General features: G+C 40.1%; 1 protein-coding gene and 1 long non-coding RNA gene across 3 annotated transcripts in view; one reads left to right on the forward strand and one right to left on the reverse strand.

Moving 5' to 3' along the window:
• SERAC1 (serine active site containing 1) overlaps nucleotides 1-22,652 on the reverse strand; it is a 61,275-nt gene that overhangs the window by 14,296 nt on the left and 24,327 nt on the right. For both annotated transcript variants that reach the window (XM_017889658.1, XM_017889660.1), the window contains 4 exons: nucleotides 21,174-21,295; nucleotides 19,948-20,076; nucleotides 6,673-6,786; nucleotides 4,397-4,559 (listed from right to left, as the gene is read on the reverse strand). In XM_017889658.1, coding sequence (XP_017745147.1) covers nucleotides 4,397-4,559; nucleotides 6,673-6,786; nucleotides 19,948-20,076; nucleotides 21,174-21,295 — 528 coding nt within the window. The remainder of the gene's footprint in view (nucleotides 1-4,396; nucleotides 4,560-6,672; nucleotides 6,787-19,947; nucleotides 20,077-21,173; nucleotides 21,296-22,652) is intronic.
• On the forward strand, nucleotides 7,847-18,706 carry LOC108540554 (uncharacterized). The gene is made up of 2 exons (XR_001888703.1): nucleotides 7,847-8,092; nucleotides 18,412-18,706. It is a non-coding gene; the product is annotated as an uncharacterized LOC108540554 (long non-coding RNA).

Genomic DNA, 22,652 nt, shown 5'->3' on the forward strand with positions numbered 1-22,652 from the left:
AGCTATGAGGCAGCAGCTGACCATGAGACCAGAAAAAAGTATACATTCTTGAGACTGTGAAAGGAGACAGGCCCAAACATGGCTGGAGGCCTTACAAAAGAGGTGTCTCTCTTCCTATTATCACGAAAAGGGAAGAATAGGGTTGGTTTTTGTTAGTGAGAAAATCCCTTTTAAGGCTTCAATTGTCTCAGTAAAGTAGGAGGAGAAGTCATCCTCTGAGAGTAAAGAATATGTGGAAGGTTTAAGGAACTTGGAGAAGGTTTACAATAGTCATCGCTAAGAATGTTAAGGCATGTTGATTGGAGAAACATAATTGCTGAGCAATACTGAAGGTTCTTTAATTTGTGATCTCATAAGCATGCTGACAACCAATCTGCAATGATTCCATGTTCAGCCACAGAGTAAGCAGGCAGTAGGTTTCATCAAGGTCTTGACCAAGAGACTGCTAACAGGATCAAAGGGAAAGTGAGTTGTAGGTACTGGCAAAAATGTTTCTGAAATAACAGACCACGGAATATAAGCTGGGTTCAGGGAGGAAACAAAGAATAAAAAAGAGTGATGGACTGGGAGAGGATAAAGGGGTCTGTGGATAGAAGATTTCAATAGAGAAGAGAACCAGTCCTTATGGGGTAGATGCAAAACCAAGCTTGAATGAAACAAGGATGTTCTCAGGGCTGATTTTTAGGTGAAGTGGTTTCAGGCAGTGACTAGGTTCAATGTATGACTTAGGAGTAGAGTACTAGACAGCTCAGGAGCAGAGCAGGAAGTCAATGAAGATGAGAAGGTCATGTAATTGAGGCCAAGGTGATGAGTGGGCTGTCCAGGAGATAAGAGGACTGAAGACTTGAGGTAGACCCAAGTTTCAGAGAAGAGTGATTTTTTTTTTCTATAGCAAGATACTGATTTGTTCAGGTCTTTGTCCTGCTTTGAATCCCTTAGTCTCCACTTCATCAACGAACCTATAGATAGCTCAATAGAAATCATCCAAAGTAAAGCGCAGAGGAAAAAACTGAAACGTAATGAATAGAATCTCAGTAACCTGCAGAACAGAAAAAAGAGATCTAATATCTATAATAGAAGTTCCAGAAAAAGATAAGAATAAAAAAGGACAAAAGAATAAATATTGGATGATACACTGGCAGGAAAGTTTCCACATTTGATCAAAAACACCAAACTATCAATACAATGTATTGTATTCTTGAAAATTGCGGCCGAGCGCGGTGGCTCAAGCCTGTAATCCCAGCACTTTGGGAGGCCAAGACAGGCGGATCACGAGGTTGGGAGATCGAGACCATCCTGGCTAACATGGTGAAACCCCGTCTCTACTAAAAAATACAAAAAAAACTAACCGGGCGAGGTGGCGGGCGCCTGTAGTCCCAGCTACTGGGGAGGCTGAGGCAGGAGAATGGCGTAAACCCGGGAGGCGGAGCTTGCAGTGAGCTGAGATCCGGCCACTGCACTCCAGCCCGGGCGACAGAGCGAGACTACGTCTCAAAAAAAAAAGAAAGAAAAAGAAAATTGCTGAGAGAATAGATTTTAAACGTTCTCACCACAAAAAATGATATGTATGAGGTAATGCATATGTTAATTCTCTCAGTAATGCATATGTTAATTCTCTCAGTTCAGTGGACCCCAAGCAGGATAAATATGACACCTAGGCATTTCAGAGTCAAAAATCAAACAGAAAGATCTTCAAAGAAGCTGGAGAAAAAAGATGTTACACATAAGAGAACAAAGTGGGAATCCAAAGAGACTTCTCATCAGACAATGGATTCCAGGAAAGAGTGGAATGACATTTTAGAAATGGTGGAAAAAAAAAATAATATATACACACACACACACACACACACACACACACACACACACAGTCAACAAAGAATATCCAGGGAAGATATCTTTTCCTGGGTATAAAATAAAAGCAAAGTAAAGACATTTTTAAATAACGAGGTGAAAGAATTTGTTGCCAGCGGACCCAACACACAAGAAATACTAAAGGAAAGTCTTTAGGCTGAAGAGAAATATTATCAGATGTAAATTCATATATACAGAAAAAAGGGAGAGCACTGGAGATTATAAATATGCAAACAAAAAAGATTTTTGATTTTTTATATTCTTTAAATGTCACATGACTGTTCCTATGGTTTCAATGTGTCCCCTCCAAAATTCAAGTGTTGCCAATGTGACAGTGTGAAGAGGTGAGCCTTTAAGAGGTGACTGAGCCATCAGTATTCCTCCCACATTAATATAATTAATTCATGTTTGAAGTGATTGCTATTGCAATTGCCCTGACTTGACCATTACACATTGTATGCTTGTATCAGAACATCACTACATGTACATCCCCATAAATATGTACAATTATTATGTACATAAAATTTTAAATTCAAAAAATTTTAAATAAAAAAAAAGAGGCTTCATGCAACATGAAGGCTAGCTTCCCCTTCGGTCTTCTGCCATGTGATGATAAAACAATTAGGCCCTCACAAGACACCAATGGCCAGAACCTAGATCTTGAACTTCCCAGCCTCCAGAACTGAGAGACAATAAATCTGTTATTTATAAATTACCCAGCCTCCAACATATAGCCTTAGGTTACAGAAGCACAAAATAAACTAAAACAATTATTAAAACTTAAATAACAACAATGTAACCAGGCACAATGGCCCAAACATATAGTCCCAGCTACTTATGAGGCTAAGGTAGGAGGATCGCTTGAGCCTAGGAGTTTGAGGACAGCCTGGGCAACACAGCAAGATCCTGTCTAAAAATAATAACAACAATGATAATATATTGTGAAGTCTATAAATAAGAGTAAAATATATTACAACAATATCACAAAGAATGGCAGGGGATGTGAACTGAATTATGGAGTTGTAAGGATCTTACATCATATGAAATGGTATAATCTTAATTCAAAGTAGACTGTAAGGATACAACCATTAAAAAATACACACAAACATAATATAAAAAGCCAAAAGAGGAGAAAGAACTGAATTTAAAAACAAACACTCAAGTAATACAAGAAGTCAGAAAAAAGAAGAAAAAGAGGGACAAATAGAAAGCAAAGAGCAAGATGACCAACATAACCAAACAGTATCAATAATTACATTAGTAAGTGCTGAAAGTATATCCTCCATCCCACAGCACACAATATGTGTACATATACACTTATACGTATTTGTGTGTGTATGTATGTCTGTGTGTATATATATATGTGTGTATGTATTATCCAGCTCTTTCTACTGAAAGAGGCAAGAAGCAAAGACACCCCAGGAGCAATATGCACTCCTATCATTTAGACCTTGGTCTCTAAGAATCATTCTCCCACTAAAAGGATAGAGGTTTCTTCAGAGAAATGAGCCTAAAATATCTTATTATACCAGGAAATAAGAAATGCCTCCCCAAAATAATGTGGGCATATCATAGAGGACATGGACCAGTTTGCTGGGGCTCCCATTAGTCAAAGCTGGAACAATTTGGCACCAAATTATTAAGTACAGCAATAAATTATAAACTATTAAAAATAGGAATTCATGGACCTGTCAATAGAAGGGAGGGAGGATATGCAGGGAGGGAGGAGGGAGAGAGAAGGACTCTTGCTTCCAGTACAATGTCAAAAGCTGAAAAGGAAATGCAGAGGGTGTGCTGGAGCTAGAAAATGATTTTAAAACCATTAAGGTGAAGACTAGATTGGGCAGGAACTGCCAGAGGATAGAAAGCAGGATATTTGCTTGGTCTTAAAGTATCTCCCCACAGCTGGTTTATTACTTGCAAGAGGGAAAATCATTAATCATAAAATGAATCTCTTTTTAGTCTGACTATGCCTCTTGGTTAACCAAATCACATCAAAAATTACAGGCCGGGCATGGTGGCTGACACCTGTAATCTCAACACTATGGGAGGCCAAGGCAGGGGTATCATGTGAGCCCAGGAGTTTGAGACTAGCCTGGGCAACAAAATGGGACCCCCGTCTCTATAGAAAGGTTTTCAAATTAGCCATGCACAATGGCACGTGCCTGTAGTCCCAGCTACTCGGGAGGCTGAGGTAGAAGGATCCCTTGAGCCTAGGAGTTCAAGGCTGTAGTGAGCTATGACCACACCACTGCACTCTAGCCTTGGCAACACAGTGAGATTCTCTCTCAAAGAAAAAAAAAATTACATAAATAATTAGATGATCATCATGGCAAACCTGCTCTCCTACGATCATCTACAACACTGATTATCTTAGGCACAGATTATCTACAATCTCAAGCAATTCCTTGCCTGTACCAAAATAACATGTTCTAAGGACCCATACCTAACCCTAAATAGAGCCTTGTCTATTAAAAATGAACATATCATGAGGGGTAGAGGTGGGAAAACAAAATTAAAAACACTCAGTATATAACGCTGTTACCTGAGCGAACTATAGAAGAATGAAGATGTTCATTCAAAGCCATATTTCCAATGATACGCATTATATTTCTCTGTACTTTAGGGCAGTCCTTGTGAAGTCGGTACAGCCTCTGAAGTAGCTGCAGGCCTCCATTTGCTTCGATTTTATCACAATGTGTGGATATCTGGCACAATAAATAAACGAAAGCTCCCTTAGACATTGCACAAATTCATGACGTGAGATGACACAGCCTGGTCATGGGGACAGCTAGGTAGCTCCTGCTCAAGGGCGGGGATGCAGGGAGACTCCTCAAAGCTCTTGTCTCAGCTTGCTTAAATCAGTAAATCCCTGTCTAAGCGGGAAGTGCTTCAAAATCATAGAAAAAGTCCCAAGAAGGCATCTCTCACCAGGACTACTAAAATCATTATTCTCATTCTGCTTAGCTCTTGGTTGGATGTAACCTGACAATGTCATTATTACAAAATTGTTTCAATTTATAGTGACACTTTGACTTGAAATTACCTTAAAACAGTTCTCACCTTGAGAAATCTGCCACCTGTTCCCAGGAAATAGTCCTCTGTGCAAGCAGACAGATTTCGTTCAGCAAACAAGGACTCACACAGGGCGAAACCAGTGACCTCTGTGGTCCCACACCCCATTCCACACAATGCCCACAGCTATGGGGCTAGCCTCAAACTTAGAAGTTGGAAAATTTTTTAAAAGAGAAAGATCAGGTAAAAGTAAAAAGGGATTGAAGTTTTAATGGAGAAAACAGATAAAAGAAAAAGAAAACATGCGTATTAAGGGAAGAGAACAGACCAACAAGTCAGTCTTTCTAATGTCTCTGGGCACAGCCTTGCCTCTTCCCATCACTAGTTTTACTCAAGGACATGACACCATATGTACATATGGCAATTTTCATTTTCTAGATTTTTGTTAAATTATATCATATTTTAAGTGCTTTAAAATGTATGCCTTTTAAATATACTGTATATCGAGTAAGATCTGCAATAATTTGAGAGATTTCTGGAAAGGTAACTATTATATTCCATGCACTGCCCTTTCTACTGAAGATGCAGCTATTGCTTCAGAAAAACAACTCAGGAGACATCACACTCGAGCAAATTTTCCCAGGTCCCTTCTGTACTACAACACCTTATTCCCTCTGCTTTGTGGTCAGTTCCTAATTTCATGGGTGAGAACTAAAGATGACTTTCTAGTGTAAAGATAACTTTCCACACATGGCTTTTAAGCCATGTCTAATGTGTCCCAAAACTGAACTGGAGAGTTCAGAATCTCAAGGATGGTGTTTGTCTTGATGTGGGTCACATCACCTGCATTCACCTCACCAGGGTGCTGGCTACAAATGCGAATTCCTGGACTCTACACCAAATGTATGACATTAAACTTGATACAAGTGAGTGGAAAAATGTGCATTTTTAAACACATTTCCTGGGTGATGTTTCTGCACTATGAGCACTACAAGGTTTGTTGCCTTTTTTTTCTTTAAACTGTCATCATGATAGAAAAGTTTCTACGGTACCAAAGAGTTTAACCATCATTGATATATGCTACAGTCACACTTCAAGAGTACAGTCATCTAATATTTCCTTGTTTTTTTTATTTTTTTTTGAGATGGAGTCTCGCTCTGTTGCCCAGCCTGGAGTGCAGTGGCACAATCTCAGTTCACTGCAACCTCTGCCACCCGGGTTCAAGCGATTCTCCTGCCTCAGCCTCCCAAGTAGCTGGGATTATAGGCGCACACCACCACACCTGGCTAATTTTTGTATTTTTAGTAGAGACGGAGTTTCACCATGTTGGCCAGGCTGGTCTCGAACTCCTGACCTCAGGTGATCCACCCGCCTCAGCCTCCCAAAGTGCTGGGATTACAAGCGTGAGCCACCGCACCCGGCCTGTTTTTTTCTTTTATCTTGTCACATCTTTGGCAGTTGTTTTAATGGAAATTATCTGAAAATAATATGTAAAAATATCTGAGAAAGGCAGAAGACAACATAACTCAAAGGCAAATGCCACATTTAGATGATGGGCTAATTTCTTTTATGCAATTAAAATTAATAAATTTTTAGAAATACTTAGCAAAACAGAATCTCATTTATTGGTGCTAAATCATGATTAGTCTAACAATCAAAACTGGAGGAAAGCAGAAATTTAAAGATAAGTGAAGGGCTTTTCTCCTTTTACAGTAAATGATGATTACTGCCCTTGAAAGAATCAACTTATATAATTATTTCAATGAAATCATAAAAAGTAAACTACATTTTGAAAATGTAAATTACCTCAGAATGTTTTACTATAGCTTCTAAACAGAACATTTCCACTGTTGCTGAAGGAACTTCTCCAAAACTTTCAGCATAAGGAAGTCCATTTCCTCCAAAACACCATAAACCACCCTGAAATTAAAATAATTAGAATTTTTACTGAAAAAAAGTGACTAATATTCTTGTTTGACAAAAAAAAAATCTCTGAACTAATAGATGGCATTAGAAAATACTAATGTGTAGGGTCTCAAAATATGTTGGAAACATAAAAGGAATTTTATGGAAACTGTGGGTTATCAGAACAGAAAACATACAAATTATTCTGAGAAGAGCACAACCTCTGTGTCCTCCTCAAGTCTCTCCTCTGTGTCCTTTTGTTTGAAAGTGTGAAGACTAACTCACAATTCTTTAACAAGTAAGAAAAGCCCAGGATGTTCTAGTGTCATCTCTTTCAGCCCCCAGTGGTCAAAACAGTATATTATTTTCCAGATTCTGCTAATAGCCTACTTAAAGTCTAATAATCAACATAATTCAAAGATATAAAGCATTATTGGACAAGTTAAAAAGAAAGACCACAATGACAACGATCACAGAGCTTTTAATTCTTCTCAAGTTGAAATTCAAGTTCATATGGAAGGATAAACAAAATCGTTACAAAATTACAAAACAAAAGTGTGGACTATTTCTAACAGATATTAAAACATAAATAATAAAAACATTTCTTTTTTTATTGAATGTTTTCAAAATTAAAACATTTCAATTTCAACTCTTATCACAGATCAAGGGTTAATGTCACTAATACTGCAATATCTCATACAAGTCAGTGACAAAAAATACCAACGCTATTATAGGAAACACAAGACATCATAAACATAAGTTGTTAGGAAATAAATATAACTCTTAAATATATAAAAAACATAAATATATATATATATTTATATGTATTACATTATTTTATATATTATATAGGTATATATGTACATTATATTATAATAACTATGTATTCTTATATCTCATATATTATATATAAATACTATATTTTTATATCTATATTCATATATAATATGCAAATTAATATTTATATTTTTTATTTTATATTTAGATGGGCATATCTAAATATAATTCACTATATATAAAATACATAAATATAATAATATAAATAACTATATATCTGCTTATATATTTATTTTATAAATATATATAAACAACACTCAGCACTGTTCATGAGAGGCATGCACATTGAAAGGACACTGAGAAACTACATTTGTCATCTATCAGACAGACGAGGTTCTAGGGAAACAAGCACGCACAGCACCCTGCTGCAAGTGGTATCAATGGCACCACTTCTATGAAGGACAACCTGGCATCAGCGATCAAGATCACAAGTGCACATGCCCTTTAAGAATTTATCCTACAGAGATGCTCACACACAGGGAAGGTGAGAGATATGCAGGTTTGCTCACTACTGCATTGTTTGTACAATAATAAAGACTGAAAACCAGCTAATAGTCATCAATGGGGGTTAGTTAAATCAATTATGGTACAGTTGTACAATGGAATGCTATGCCAGTCTAAAAATTTTGAGTCTCTTCTTACACTGATATATACCAATCTCCACAATAATCCTTAAGTGAGAAAAAGGTATAGAACGGTGTGTATGTATCCTGTGCTACTACTCGTGTAGAGAGTGAGTGTGTGCGCGTTGGGGTAGGAGAGACGGAAGGGATGGAGAGAAGATGTATTGCTGCATTGCTGTAGGTGCTTTGGAAGTGCTTCACTTTGGAGCTAGGGGTCGTAATTGTGTGCGTACAGCCCACCCGCTGGCAAAAGAGGACAACTACAAGGTAATGGCTGAAAAATGTATACATTAATATAAAGCCCAGTGTTTTCTATAGAAAATATAATCCATAAGATTCTGCATTTTTAGTTAATTTATAAGGTCCATGGTTCAGTAAACCAACTAAAAATAATTTTTGGTCACTCTATACTTTTTATTCATGCCTTCTTCTCGTATATAATATTCTGTTTTTTTACATTTAAACATGCATTGGATCTCAGGGAGTCACATTATTTAAACTGAAGATTGAAATGGGGCTAAGTCATGAAAAGTCATCCTTCTGTGGCAGAGATAATGGTAAATAGTGGATTGGTGAACTTTATCAGGGGGCAGGAATTTTTTCTTGAAGATTTATCACCACATCCTGGCTCCCCCAAACCCCTTTTCCCACCTTGTACCCTTGAATCATCTCATCTATTTCTACTCTAAATTCCCCAAGGACAGAGAGGGGAGAAGGCGAGGAAAAATGATCTAGGACTTTCATTTGTCTTGGCCATTTCGGCAGTGTGATGTAGAATGCAGTTCCCATTCCATTCTCATTGTTGGCGAAGCTTATGAATTGGCAGATTTTGTGGCAGTAAGAAGTACAAGCAAAAAGGAATGAATACAAAGGAACAAACTCACAGTATGGTTGTATGGATTATATTCTAAACCCTAATGTAAAAATAAATGTACATAGTTACTGCTGCTTTGTACTGAATTAAGATATGACAAGACTAAATAAATTCATAAAGATTTAAGAAACACCAAACATCAAATTCTATGAGTGCAACAAAAAATAATTTCCTAAGGATTAAAGAAATGCATAGAAAAAGCTAGAGAATGACAATATTGAAAACAATAACAAGGAGTAGGTACAGGCTGAGGGTGGTGGCTCACGTCTGTAATCCCAGCACTTTGGGAGGCCGAGGCAAGTGGATTGCTTGAGCCCAGGCGTTCAAGACCAGCCTGGTCAATACAGTGAAACCCCATTTCCACAAAAAATTAGCTAGGCAAGGTGGTGCACCTGCTATCCCAGCTACCCAGGAGGCTGAGGTGGGAGGATTGCCTAACCCAGGGAGGTCAAGGTTGCCGTAAGCCATGATCATGCCACTGAACCCTAGCCTGGGCAACAGAGTGAGACCCTGTCTCAAAAACAGACAGAAAAAAAAGAAAAAGGAATAGGTAGAAAAATTGAAAGGCAACAGTAATATATAAGAGCCAATCTCTGGTGTGTTTTTTTTGTTTTCTTTTTTTGAGATGGAGTCTCACTCTGTCGCCTAGGCTGGAGTACAGTGGTGCGATCTCAGCTCACTGCAAGCTCCACCTCCCAGGTTCAAGTGATTCTCCTGCCTCAGCCTCCCAAGTAGCTGGGACTACAGGCGCGTGCCACCACGCCCAGCTAATTTTTTGTATTTTTAGTAGAGATGGGGTTTCACCATGTTAGACAGGATAGTCTCGATCTCCTGACCTCGTGATCCGCCCACCTTGGCCTCCCAAAGTGCTGGGATTACCGGCATAAGCCACCGTGCCCGGCCCATCTCTGGTGTTTCTTCATAAAAAGTTATAACCTTAGAGCTCTGTGATTTGTCCAAACTAACTGGTCTTTAAAATCATGTTCATTCTAAACCAGGAGTTTTTAACAAGGTCCTTAGGGGTATGGGGTAGATAGAATTCAAGGCAGCCAGGGTGTAAACTTGGACGGAAAAAAAATTACCTTTGTTTTTTCCTAACCTCTAACTGAAATTCTGCATAGTATTCAGTTATGAACATAGACAATAAACCACAGTAACACTAGCAGTCCCTGTGATTCTGTTCGTAAGGGAAAGCACAGGTATTTTCATATCACATCTCATGTTGCAGCTATCTGAAAATACGGTTATATTCACTCTTCCTTTCAATGCCAACTATCACCAAATGGTGAAGTTGCACATTCTCATACTAGTGATCCCAAATCTACACTGCTTTCCATATTCCCTAGCAATAATGATTTGAGATCAACCGTTCAATGTTCTTACTCAGCGAAGCAACAACAGCATTCACACTGGTATGTCATTAAAAAATAAAAGGTACATATTGAATGGAACCATATGAAGCTGCCTCTTTTCCCCAGCTCTATCCACTGAAGGCCTGAAAGCAACAACAGCAGCAATGGGCTTCCCTAGCCCAGAACTTGGTTACTAAACACCATAAGCCCTAAAAGGAACCAAGTCTGCTTTAAAAATCAGCTGATTCTAGGGCTAGAACAGGGAAAGTCTAAGACGAACATTTTCTAATGCCAGAAAATAAGCAACTGCTCCAAAAATAATGACAAACCATTTCCAAAAGACACGGGAGACAACCTGAAGGGGCTCCCACAGCCAAACCTGAGACAATGTGAACATGAGTATGAATAAGGAGAGTAATAGATTATAATCTAGTGAAGAAAAATAGCCATATGTGATCCCATATGGATTAGAAAGAAAGGCAGAAAGGAGAAATGGGAGGAGGAAGAAAGCTTTTCCTACAGAAGAGTACTAAATAAATGAATAAGGAGTAATAAAATTAGGGGGGAAAACTCAGCATTTGTAACCACCTAATAATAACCGTTATTCAGGCAAGATTTATTCAAAGAATATTATTAAATAAAACCACTGGCTAAAAGTTTGAAGAGCAACAGGATAGTCTCCTAATCTCAAAGTAGTTCCTCCTCCTACAAATCATGTATTAATTTTTTTCTTTTTTTTTTTTGAGACGGAGTCTCGTTCTGGCACCCAGGCTGGAGTGCAGGGGCGAGATCTCGGCTCACTGCAAGCTCCACCTTCCGGGTTCACGCCATTCTCCTGCCTCAGCCTCCTGAGTAGCTGGGACTACAGGCGCCCGCCACCACGCCCGGCTGATTTTTTGTCTTTTTAGTAGAGACTGGGTTTCACCGTATTAGCCAGGATGGTCTCGATCTCCTGACCTCGTGATCCGCCCGTCTCGGCCTCCCAAAGTGCTGGGAGTACAGGCTTGAGCCACCGTGCCCAGCCAAGCCGTATTAATTTCAAATAAAGAAATACATTAACATTCAAGCAGAGAAAACTGGCAGACATCACTTTAATCAAGTGAACAAAGGGAACATCAGCAATAAGGGGTGAGCTGGCATCACGCGCTTCTGGGCATGACATACTGCGAAGGACACAAAATCACCTCTATCGTATTCCTGTAATAACGCACACCCGAATTTAAACATGAGGAAGCATAAGACAAACTAAACTGAGGGCCAATCTACAAACCACTGCTTTGTACTCTTCAAAAATGTCAATGTCATGAAGACAGAGAAAGGCTGAAAAAATTTTCAGGTAAAAGGAGTCTAAATACGCAAGACTCACATGCAACACTTAATACCAGACTAGATCCTGCAATAGATTTTTTAAAAAGAAAAAGGCTGCCATAGGCTGGGCGCAGTGGCTCACGCCTATAATCCCAGCACTTTGGGAGGCCAAGGCAGGCAGATCACCTGAAGTCAGGAGTTCAAGACCAGCCTGATCAACATGGTGACATCCTGTCTCTACTAAAAATACAAAATTAGTCAGGCTTGGTGGCGGATGCCTGTAATCCCAGCTACTCAGGAGGCTGAGGTAGGAGAATTGCTTGAACCGGGGAGGCGGAGATTGCAATGAGCCGAGATTATACCACTGCACTCTAGCCTGGGTGACAGAGCGAGACTACATCTCCAAAAAAAAAAAAAAAAAAAAAGCTGTCATAAAAGAATTACTGGGAAAATTCAAATACGGAGTATTTGAATATTACACAACAGTATTATATCAATATTAAATTTTCTGAATTGATAACTGTACTGTGGTTCTTTCAGGGAATGTCCTTGGGGCATCATGTCTGTACCTAATGAATGGCTCAGGGAGAAAAATATTAAATGTATGTGAATAGGTACCTTAAAATATATCTGCAGAGAGAAGGAAAGTAAAAGGGAGGGATGATATAACAAACAGGATAAAATGTTAGTAATTGGTGAATCTTTTTTTTTTTTTTTGAGACGGAGTCTCACTCTGTTGCCCAGGCTGGAGTGCAGTGGCATGATCTCGGCTCACTGCAAGCTCTGCCTCCCAAGTTCACACCATTCTCCTGCCTCAGCCTCCCAAGTAGCTGGGACTACAGGCGCCCGCCACCATGCCCGGCTAATTCTTTTGTATTTTTAATAGAGATGGGGTTTCACTGTGTTCGCCAGGATGGTCTCAATTTCCTGACCTCGTGCTCTAACTGCCTCGGCCTCCCAAAGTGCTAGGATTACAGGAGTGAGCCACTGCACCCAGCCAGTAACTGGTAAACCTTAATGATATGTATTATTTTTGCAATTATTTAAATTTAAAATTATTCCAAAATAAAAGTTAGAGAAAATTTTAATTAACTTCAACTTTCATGTTTTAAATATATTTTATTATTGAATGCATCCATAAATACATATATTAATTATATCAGAATTTGTTTTCTCTTTTGATAACACTATTTCAATATAATTTGTTTCCTCTGTAATCTTATGCATTATATTTTATGCATTTAGAACTGAGTTCCTAGACTTAACCAAATCACAAAAGGAGTCCATGGTATTCAAAGGTTAAGAACTCTATTCCAAAACCAAACATTATTGTGTTGGCTGTATGCTGGGGTTGACAGTCGCCTCCGTACATGAGGAGTTTTGTCCTCCGTACATGAAGAGTTTTGTTTATTTATTTTTTAGAGATGCGGTTTCACTATGTCGCCCAGGTTGGAGTGCAGTGGCTGTTCACAGAAGCTATCCTAGAGCACCACAGCCTCAAACTTCTGGACTGGGGTATCCTCCTGCCTCAGCCTCCTCAGTAGCTGGGACTACAGGCATGAGCCACTGTGCCCAGCTTGAAAGCAGTTTTATATAGAAACAGCACAGTGACACTGAAGGGCCCTTGGGGACCACTATGAGACAGGTCTGTCATAAACTGGGCAGACAGATTGCTACAAACCACTACACCCCCAGCCTCCTGGCATATGTGAAATCCAGGAGGCATGACAAACTTGAGGCAGAGTAGAGGGAATAAGAATAACGAAAAGGAGGCCAGGCGCAGTGGCTCACGCCTGTAATCCCAGTACTTTGGGAGGCCAAGGCAGGCAGATCACAAGGTCAAGAGATCGAGACCAACCTGGCTAACGTGGTGAAACCTCGTCTCTACTAAAAACATAAAAATCAGCTGGGCATAGTGGCTTGTGCCTGTAGTCCCAGCAACTTCGGAGGCTGAGGCAGGAGAATCGCTTGAACCTGGGAGGCGGAGCTTGCAGTGAGCCGAGATGGAGCCACTGCACTCCAGCCTGGGGATATAGCGATGCTGTGCCTCAAAAAAAAAAAAAAAGTAAAAGGCAGTGCTTACTGGACTAAAGAGATGGGACATTAGAATTAAAATTAAATATTTATTTGAAAAATTAATTAAAGATATGCTACCTCTTGTTTTAAAAAAAAGAACAGGGACTCAAATCAAAGTGAAACTAGTACCTGCCAAGTGGAAAAATCAAAGGTCCTTCATTAAACATAAAGCATTCATTGTTTTTTTAAAAAATACTAAAAACAATTTACTTAAAGGATGGATCTATATGTGTCTGTGATCTGCCCAAGTAGAATGGAAACGTTTCAAGTGTCAGTTTCATCATTTCCAGTGTGATCTATGGTTCCTAAATATACTGAATTGGAGTAGCGTAAAGACAATGCAATTAAAAGGTCATACGGTCCAGGCACGGTGGCTCTCGCTTGTTATACTAGCACTTTGGAAGACTGAGGCTCAGTGGACCTCTTGAGCCAGGAGTTTGAGACCAGCCTGGGCAACATGGCGAAACCCTGTCTCCACCAAAAATACAAAAAAAATTAGCCAGGCCTGGTGGTACATGCCTGTAGTCCCAGCTACTCAGGAGGCTGAGGTGAGAGGATCACTTGAGCCCAGAAGGTGGAGGCTGTAGTGAGCCGAGATCATGCCACCATGCTCCAACCTGGGTGACAGAGTGAGACCCTCATCTCAAAAAAAAGGTCATGGCCGGGCGCGGTGGCTCAAGCCTGTAATCCCAGCACTTTGGGAGGCCAAGACAGGTGGATCACGAGGTCAGGAGATCGAGACCATCCTGGCTAACATGGTGAAACCCCGTCTCTACTAAAATACAAAAAACTAGCCGGGCGAGGTGGCGGGCGCCTGTAGTCCCAGCTACTTCGGAGGCTGAGGCAGGAGAATGGCGTAAACCCAGGAGGCGGAGCTTGCAGTGAGCTGAGGTCCGGCCACTGCACTCCAGCCTGGGTGACAGAGCGAGACTCCGTCTCAAAAAAAAAAAAAAAAAAAAGGTCATACGAATTACTTTTTCAGAAAAACTTTGGTTAGGGGAAGATCTTTAAAATGAGGCACCTGAAATGGGTAGAAGTTGTCAGAAGACCCAGGTCCTCTCCAAGGTGGTGAATGTTAAAACACACAAACATATGATATTTTAACTATGAACACACACATACACATGCACAAGGCCAATTTAAACTATGTAACTCTTTACTGCTGAGGCCAAGAATTCTGCACAAAGAAGCAGCATAGTGGGGCCAAGCACAGTGGCTCACACCTATAATCCCAGCACTTTGGGAGGCCAAGGCGAGCAGATTACCTGAGGTCAGGAGTTTGAGACCAGCCTGACCAACATGGTGAAACCCCAACTCTACTAAAAATACAAAAAAATTAGCCTAGTGTGGTGGCACATGCCTGTAGTCCCAGCTACTCGGGAGGCTGAGGCAGGAGAATTGCTTGAGCCCAGGAGGCAGAGGTTGTAGTGAGTCGAGATCACACCACTACACCACTCTAGCCTGGGTGACAGAGGGAGACTCCATTTCAAAAAAAAGAAGTGGCATGGTGGTATTAAACCATTTTCCCTCTCTTCACTTGGCAAAAGGTAAGGTTACAGAACACTATAGAAGGTAGAGGAATATCAACTAAATAGTAATGTCAGGCCAGGTCTCAGGAGCTCTGACATGGGGGTGCAGGAGAGAAGTTAGTGATGGGAGTGGGAGACACTATGGCAGAACACAGAGAAGCACCCGAGTCCACAAGACCCTGTCTGTAAACAGCCTGGTCCCAACCAAGCTGAAACTGTCAGATGTTAGACAAGGCCTGCTGAAAATGAGGTGGTTCCCTGGCTTCCAGATGAAAAGCAGGGGCATAAGAATAGAGAAGGGAAGAATACAGATTTAGATAAGAAACTACTTGGTATGACAGGCCCGTGGTTTCCTAGGTTTGACACCAACAGCACAAACAACAAAAGAAAGAAATATATAAATTGGACTTCAACAAAAATGTTTTTTATTTTTTAATTTTTTTTAGGGACAGGGACTTGTTCTGTTGCCCAAGCTGGAATGCAGTGGCACAATCACTGCTCACTGCAGCCTCGAATTCCTGGGCTCAAGTGCTCCTCCCACCTTAGCTTCCTGAGAAGCTAGGATCACAGGCACACACCCCACAACTGGCTAATGTTTTTCTTCTTTGTAGAGATAGTCTTGCTATGTTGCCCAGGCTGTTCTCAAACTCCTGGGCTCAAGTAATCTTCCCACCTCCGCCTCCCAAAGTGCTAGGACTACAGACATAAGCCACCATGCCTGTCCAGACTTCATGAAAATTAAAAACATTTGGGGTGCACAGGTCACTATCAAGAAAGTGAAAAGAACCCACAGAATGGGAGAAATATCTGCAAATTACATATCTAATAAGAGATTTGTATCCAGAATACATAAAGAGTTCTTTCAATTCAACAATATAAAGAACTCTTACGATTGAACAACAAAAAAATTCAACTCTTACAATTCAACATATCTAATAAGAGATTTGTATCTAGAATATATCAAGAACTCTTACAATTCAACAAAAAAAAACAAAAGCCCATTTATAAATTGGGTGCTACAACATGAAAAGATGCTTCAAAAGGACAAGTAACCCAATTTTAAAATGAGCAAAGGGAGCCATGGTGGCTCACACCTGTAGACCCAGCTACAGGTGTGAGGTGGGAGGATCACTTGAGCCCAGAAGTTCAAGGCTGTAGGGCACGTAATGATTTTGCCTGTGAAGAGCTACTGCATTCCAACCTGGGCAACACAGTGAGACCTCATCTCAAAAACAAAAACAAAATCACTAGTTAAAAAAAAAATTGGGCCAAGGATTTGAATAGATATTTCTCCAAAGAAGATATGTAAGTGCCAACAGCATGTGAAAAGGTGCTCAACATCATTAAGCATTAGGAAAATGCAAATCAAAGCCAGAATGAGGATACTACTTCACACACAATGGGATGGTTAGAATAAAAGATAGACAATAACATATATCCCTGGTGGGAACGTAAAATGGTAAAGTCTCTGTGGAAAACATTTGAAAGTTACTCAAAAAGTTACACAGAGTTACCATAAGACCCAGAAATTCCACTCCTAGATTATATACTCAAGAGAACTAAAAACATACATCCACACAAAGACATGCACATGAATGTTGATATTGAGATCTAATAAGAAACATATATTTGGTCTCCACCCCTGGTTCCCCCTAGAGTGATGAGTGTCTTTTTTATGCTAATGAGATGACCGGTGGCTGGAGGGCCCCTAAATAGTTTCAAGAAGCGGGCTGGTGGCCAGAAAGACTAAGGGCATGATTAGAGGGTAGGGACTTTCTGCCCTATTCACCAACCTCTGGGGAGGACAGAGGGCCTGAAGGTTGAGGTGATCACCAAAAGTCCATGATTCAATCAACCATGCCAACTGATTAAAGCCATGAAAATCTGAAGGACAGGGTTCAGAAAGTTTCTGGATACCGGAACCCGTGGAGATATCTGGAGGGTGATGCACCCAGAGGGCCATGAAGGCTCGGCACCCCTTCCTATATAACTTGCCCTATGCATCTCTTCCATCTGCTGTCCATCCCTCTCCTCTGTCATATCCTTTATAATAAACAGTAAGCATAAATCAGGTGTTTTCCTGAATTCCATGAGTTGTCCCAGTAAATTAATCAAACCCAAGGAGGGGGTCATGGGCGCTGCCAGTTTATGGCTGGTTGATCAGAAGCACAGGTCACACCTGGAACACGTGACTGGCATCCGAAGCGGGGGACAGTACTGTGGGACAGAGCCCTTAACCTATGGGCTCTGATACCATCTCTAGGTAGAGATGTCAGAACTGAATTAAATGGAAGGACACCGAGCTGGTGTCTTACGGAGAATTGCTGAGTGTGTAGGGAAAAACCCTCCACACTTCTGGTGTCAGAAGTGTTACGTGGTGTGAGAAAGAAGGAAAAATGCTTTGCTTTTCCCTATCTTTTACAGTACAGTTTTTTTTCTTCCAATTAGAAATGTTCATAGAAGTATTATTCATACATAATAGCCAAACGATAGAATGTTCATAGAAATATTACTCACACATAACAGCCAAAGAATAGGAATGACCCAAATGTCCATCATTGATGAAGAGATAAATAAAATGCGGCATAGCCATACAATGGACTATTACTTGGCCATAAAAAGGAATGAAGCACTGATATGCCACAATGTGGTTGAGCCTTGAAAACATTATGCTAAGTGAAAGAAGTCAAGACACAAAAGGCCACATATTGGATGATTCCATTTATATGAAATGTCCAGAACAGGCCAATCCATAGGAAAAATAGATTCGTGGTTACCAGGGGCTGGAGAGGGGTATGAGTGGTGACTGCTAATGGTTAGAGGGATTCTTTGGGGGATGGTGAAAATATTCTGGAATTAGATTGGAGTAATGATTATACAACTCTATGATATTCAATTCAATACATTAAAACCGAATGAATTGTATAGTTTTAAAGGGTTTTATGGTATGTGGATTATAAAGAAAACTAGTTGAATTGGAAATATCACCATAAATTTAAGACCTTTTAAGAAAAAGGTAATTGTTCTGCTCTGTTACTTAGGTGTCTAGGAGCCCCCAGGGTCCACCAGCTCTACCTTCATGAAGAACTATTATGCACACCTAGTGCCTGGGTTTTGGACTCTTAACCTTTTCCTGTAAGAAGAAACAGATCTCCTTGGAGAAGCAGCCATATCTCGTAGGACAGGAAGAATCAAAAAGAGCCAGGGATATCTTGTCAAAAAACCATGGCACCTTCTAGCCACTTTGGGAACAGAATTTAAAAGCATAAGAAGGTCAGTGCACAGAAAGGGCTATAGAGGCCAGACGATGGAACTCTCAGCTTCAAAAAGAAAAAACCATTATAATTCACTGGAGCAATTCCAAGACATGGCCCAAAAGGGGAAATTACGTAAAGTATACTAGACAAGTCCTGTCTACTGATGTGTCCCTAATTTCTCATAAAAGGGAAAAATGAGAAAATGCATTTAATTGGTCAAAGAATATAGAATACTGTGATTTTTTTTACTGACAAAATACGTTCCTCTCATTGAGATTACACAGTTATTGCAGTTAATAATGGTGGTTATCCGTTCTGGTTTCTCTTAGAGGTATGAGATTTTTATAAATAAAACTTGCTAACCCCCCAAGAATATCAGAATTCATTTTTCCCTTAGGGCCTTTTTTTTTTTTTTTTTTTTTTTTTTTTTTTTTGAGACAGGGTCTCATTCTATTGCCCAGGCTGGAGTGCAGCAACACAATCATAGCTCAATGAAGCCTCAATCTCCTGGGCTCAAGCAATCCTCCCATCTCAGCCTCTCAAACAGCTGGAACTACAGGCACATGTTACCACGTCCAACTAATTTTTTTTTGTAATGTTTTATAGACACGGGGGTTCTCACTGTGTTGCCCAAGCTGGTCTCAAACTCTTGGCCTCAGGCAATCCTCCTACCTCAGCCTCACAAAGCACTGGGCACTGGGATTACAGTTGTCAGCCACTGCGCTCAGCCCTATTCATTTTTTTTTGTTTTTTTTTGTTTTTTTTTTGAGACAGAGTCTTGCTCTGTCACCAGCCTAGAGTGCGGTGGCGCGATCTCGGCTCATTGCAACCTCTGCCTCCCGGGTTCAAGCGATTTTCAGCCTCCCAAGTAGCTAGGACTATGGGCATGTGCCATCATGCCCAGCTAATTTTTGTATTTTCAGTAGAGATGGGGTTTCACCATGTTGGCCAGGATGGTCTCGATCTCTTGACCTCGTGATCCACCCGTGTCAGCCTCCCAACATGCTGGGACTACAGGCATGAGCCAACACACCCGGCCCTCATTCTTTAAGATAAAATTTAAGAGTTACTTCCTGTGAAGCTGTAAATGACCTCTTAAGCAGAGTGAAGGGCTCCTGAAATCACCTTTATCTCTCTTACACACTCTGTGACTGTTTATTTACCTGCCTCCCTGTCATCCCTGACATCCAGCCCAGGGCATGGCACACAACCAGAAGTTAGCATGTTTACTCAGTTACTGGATGAATGCTAGCCCCTGACACGATACATTGGAAAGAGTGGACACTCGAAAATATTTACTGAATGAATACATGAGCTAACCTTCTGAGCAGCTAGACTCTGACTGCTTTCACTAAGAGCCAAAGACGTAAAATACTGGATACACTCATCTAGCTCTGTTTGAGGTAAGGAAGCCAGCAATTGCCTGAGCTCTTCTTCAGTGGAAGAATCCTGAAATGAAAGGAAAATTCTTCATAAATACTCAACAACTGAGTACAACAAAAAATATCCAAAGACTCAAAGCCAACATTTGCCATATATATCAAAGTCATATATGATATGTGCATCTCTCTCTCTATATATATATATGATATAGAGATATAGGGAAAGAGATATCAGAGATTAATTATTGCTTTCAGTCTTGAAAACAGTCACCCACCCAGGTAAATAAATAATCATTTAATTTTGAATTCTATATTTTCACGTTTGCTACTTCAAACTGAGAGATGCACTATAAACTTTAACTTTGAATTTTCATCTGACATCTTGACATTCTCAACATCTTGACTCAAAATGAAGTATTGCACCCTTACTAATTAAAGCTACTGCTTTTTAAATCCAGAATGTGTTACTATCTCATTTTCTCTAATAATTAATATCTAGCATATTCATTTTCCTATTTTTCAAAAAGCTACGAACGCATAAGTTTTAAGAGTTTCATTTTCTAGTCTAGGAAAGATACTCAAGAAGCATGCTTTAAATCTGTGGCAGTGTTTGTCAACCAGGAGCTATTTTGCCCCGGGAACATCTGGCAATGTCTGGGGACATCTTTGGTTGTTACAACTAGAGGGTGCTACTAGCATCTAGGGAGTAGAGTCTAGGGATGCTGCTACACACCATACAAGTTACACAACAGTTCCCTACCACAAAGAATTATCTGGCCCAAAATGTCCATAGTGCTGAGGCTGAGAAAACCTGACCTACAGAAGCTCAGAAGGGACCAACTCATGGATGCTGATATGCTATGGCATGTCACCCACTGGTTCACAGAGACTCCCAATTCCCAAAGGCATAAAATAATATAGCAGGAACAGCCCCTCCTGATATTAGTAGTTACAATATTATACAAATATTTGTATAACTACTATGTAATTAGTATATAATATTATACAAATATTTGTATAACTACTATGATTTCAGTTTTATATTCCAGTTTACCTGCTTGTGAGAAGTAGCCAACAACTACTTTTTTAAAGTATTTTGTACCCAAAATGAAGATAATATATTAAACCATTTTTCACTCTCTAAATTAATATTGTTTTACTTACTTCTTTTAAAGATGGCAAAGGAGGTGGTAGGAGAAAAAAGCGAAGATCACTCTCTTTGCTTCGTGCCAAACCAATAAGAGTTTTTGGATCACAGGCTTGAGCAATTAGCCTATACTGGTAATCTATTGAAAAAGCATTATCTTTTGTCAATACCAAAACCAGCTGATAGATGTTGTAAAGATTAACTGAACAAACTACTTGAAAGCACTCTAAGTTTTAGACTGCTCTGCAAATTTGTAATCCAAAATGTCCCAAGTGCAACTACATTTACAATACCTATAAGTTAGCTACATTTCCAGGATGGATCTCACAGTTCTCCTCAACATATATCTGGAGACCGGGTCACAGCCTAACTTTTTGGAAAAAAGGAAACTCAAAGGTGGAAACTGGTAAGTCAGAACCAATTTAACTTCTTTTTAAAACAATTCCAGCATTCAAAAGCTGTTCCGACCACTACTCGAAACACATGAGGTTGCATTTAAGCCTACTGCCCCGTGGTGATGCTATGGTGCTTTGGTATTCATAATGCCCATGAATATTTAGTCTGCAGTTCCAGACAGCAGTACTTTCAATTAAACATGCCATTCTTTATATATCAAAAACAAAATTCCAATCATGAAAGCAATCATTATTTTCAATAATGGCAGTTTATAACTTGGGGTTGGCCAGGCACTGCAGCTCAGGCCTATAATCCCAGCACTTTCAGAGCCGAGGCAGGTGGATCATCTGAGGTCAGGAGTCCAAGACCAGCCTGACCGACATGGTGAAACCCTGTGTCCACCAAAAATACAAAAATTAGCCAGGCGTAGTGGTGGGCACCTGTAATCCCAGCTGTTCGGGAGGCCACGGCAGGAAAACAGCTTGAACCCAGGAGACAGAGGTTGTAGTGAGCGGAGGTCGTACCACCACACTTCAGCCTGGGTGACAGAGCAAGACTCTGTCTCAAATAATAATAGTAATAATAATAATAATAACCTGGGTGAGTACTTCTGGATCAAGTGGGGAACTTTTTCAAAATCTATGGGCCAGGGCACTTCCTCTGATTTCTCTGATACAGTAAGTCTGGAATGGAGCCCTGGAAGGCAAATTTTGAAAAATATTTCTATTCTAAATCTCCACCAACATTAAGTGAGCTTATACTAACATTATAAATTATTATAATTGTAGCCACCAACCAATTAACAAATTAATTTGCAGAGATCTCATTCTGAGTTTAACTTTTCTTTGAGAATTCTTTTTCTTTTTTTTTTTTTTTGAGACAGTTTTGCTATTGTCCAGGCTGGAGTGCAGTGGTGCAATCTTGGCTCACTAACGACTCTGCCTCGTGGGTTCGCAATTCTTGTGCCTCAGCCTCCCAGTAGCTGGGATTACAAGCACACGTCACCATGCCCAGATGAAATTTTGTATTTTTTTAGTAGAGACAGGGTTTTGCCATGTTGCCCAGGCTGGTCTTGAACTGCTGGCCTCAAGTGATCCACC

This window comes from Rhinopithecus bieti, unplaced genomic scaffold, assembly GCF_001698545.2.
Source record: "Rhinopithecus bieti isolate Rb0 unplaced genomic scaffold, ASM169854v2 scaffold_18548, whole genome shotgun sequence".
NCBI classification, from domain to species: Eukaryota; Metazoa; Chordata; class Mammalia; order Primates; family Cercopithecidae; genus Rhinopithecus; species Rhinopithecus bieti.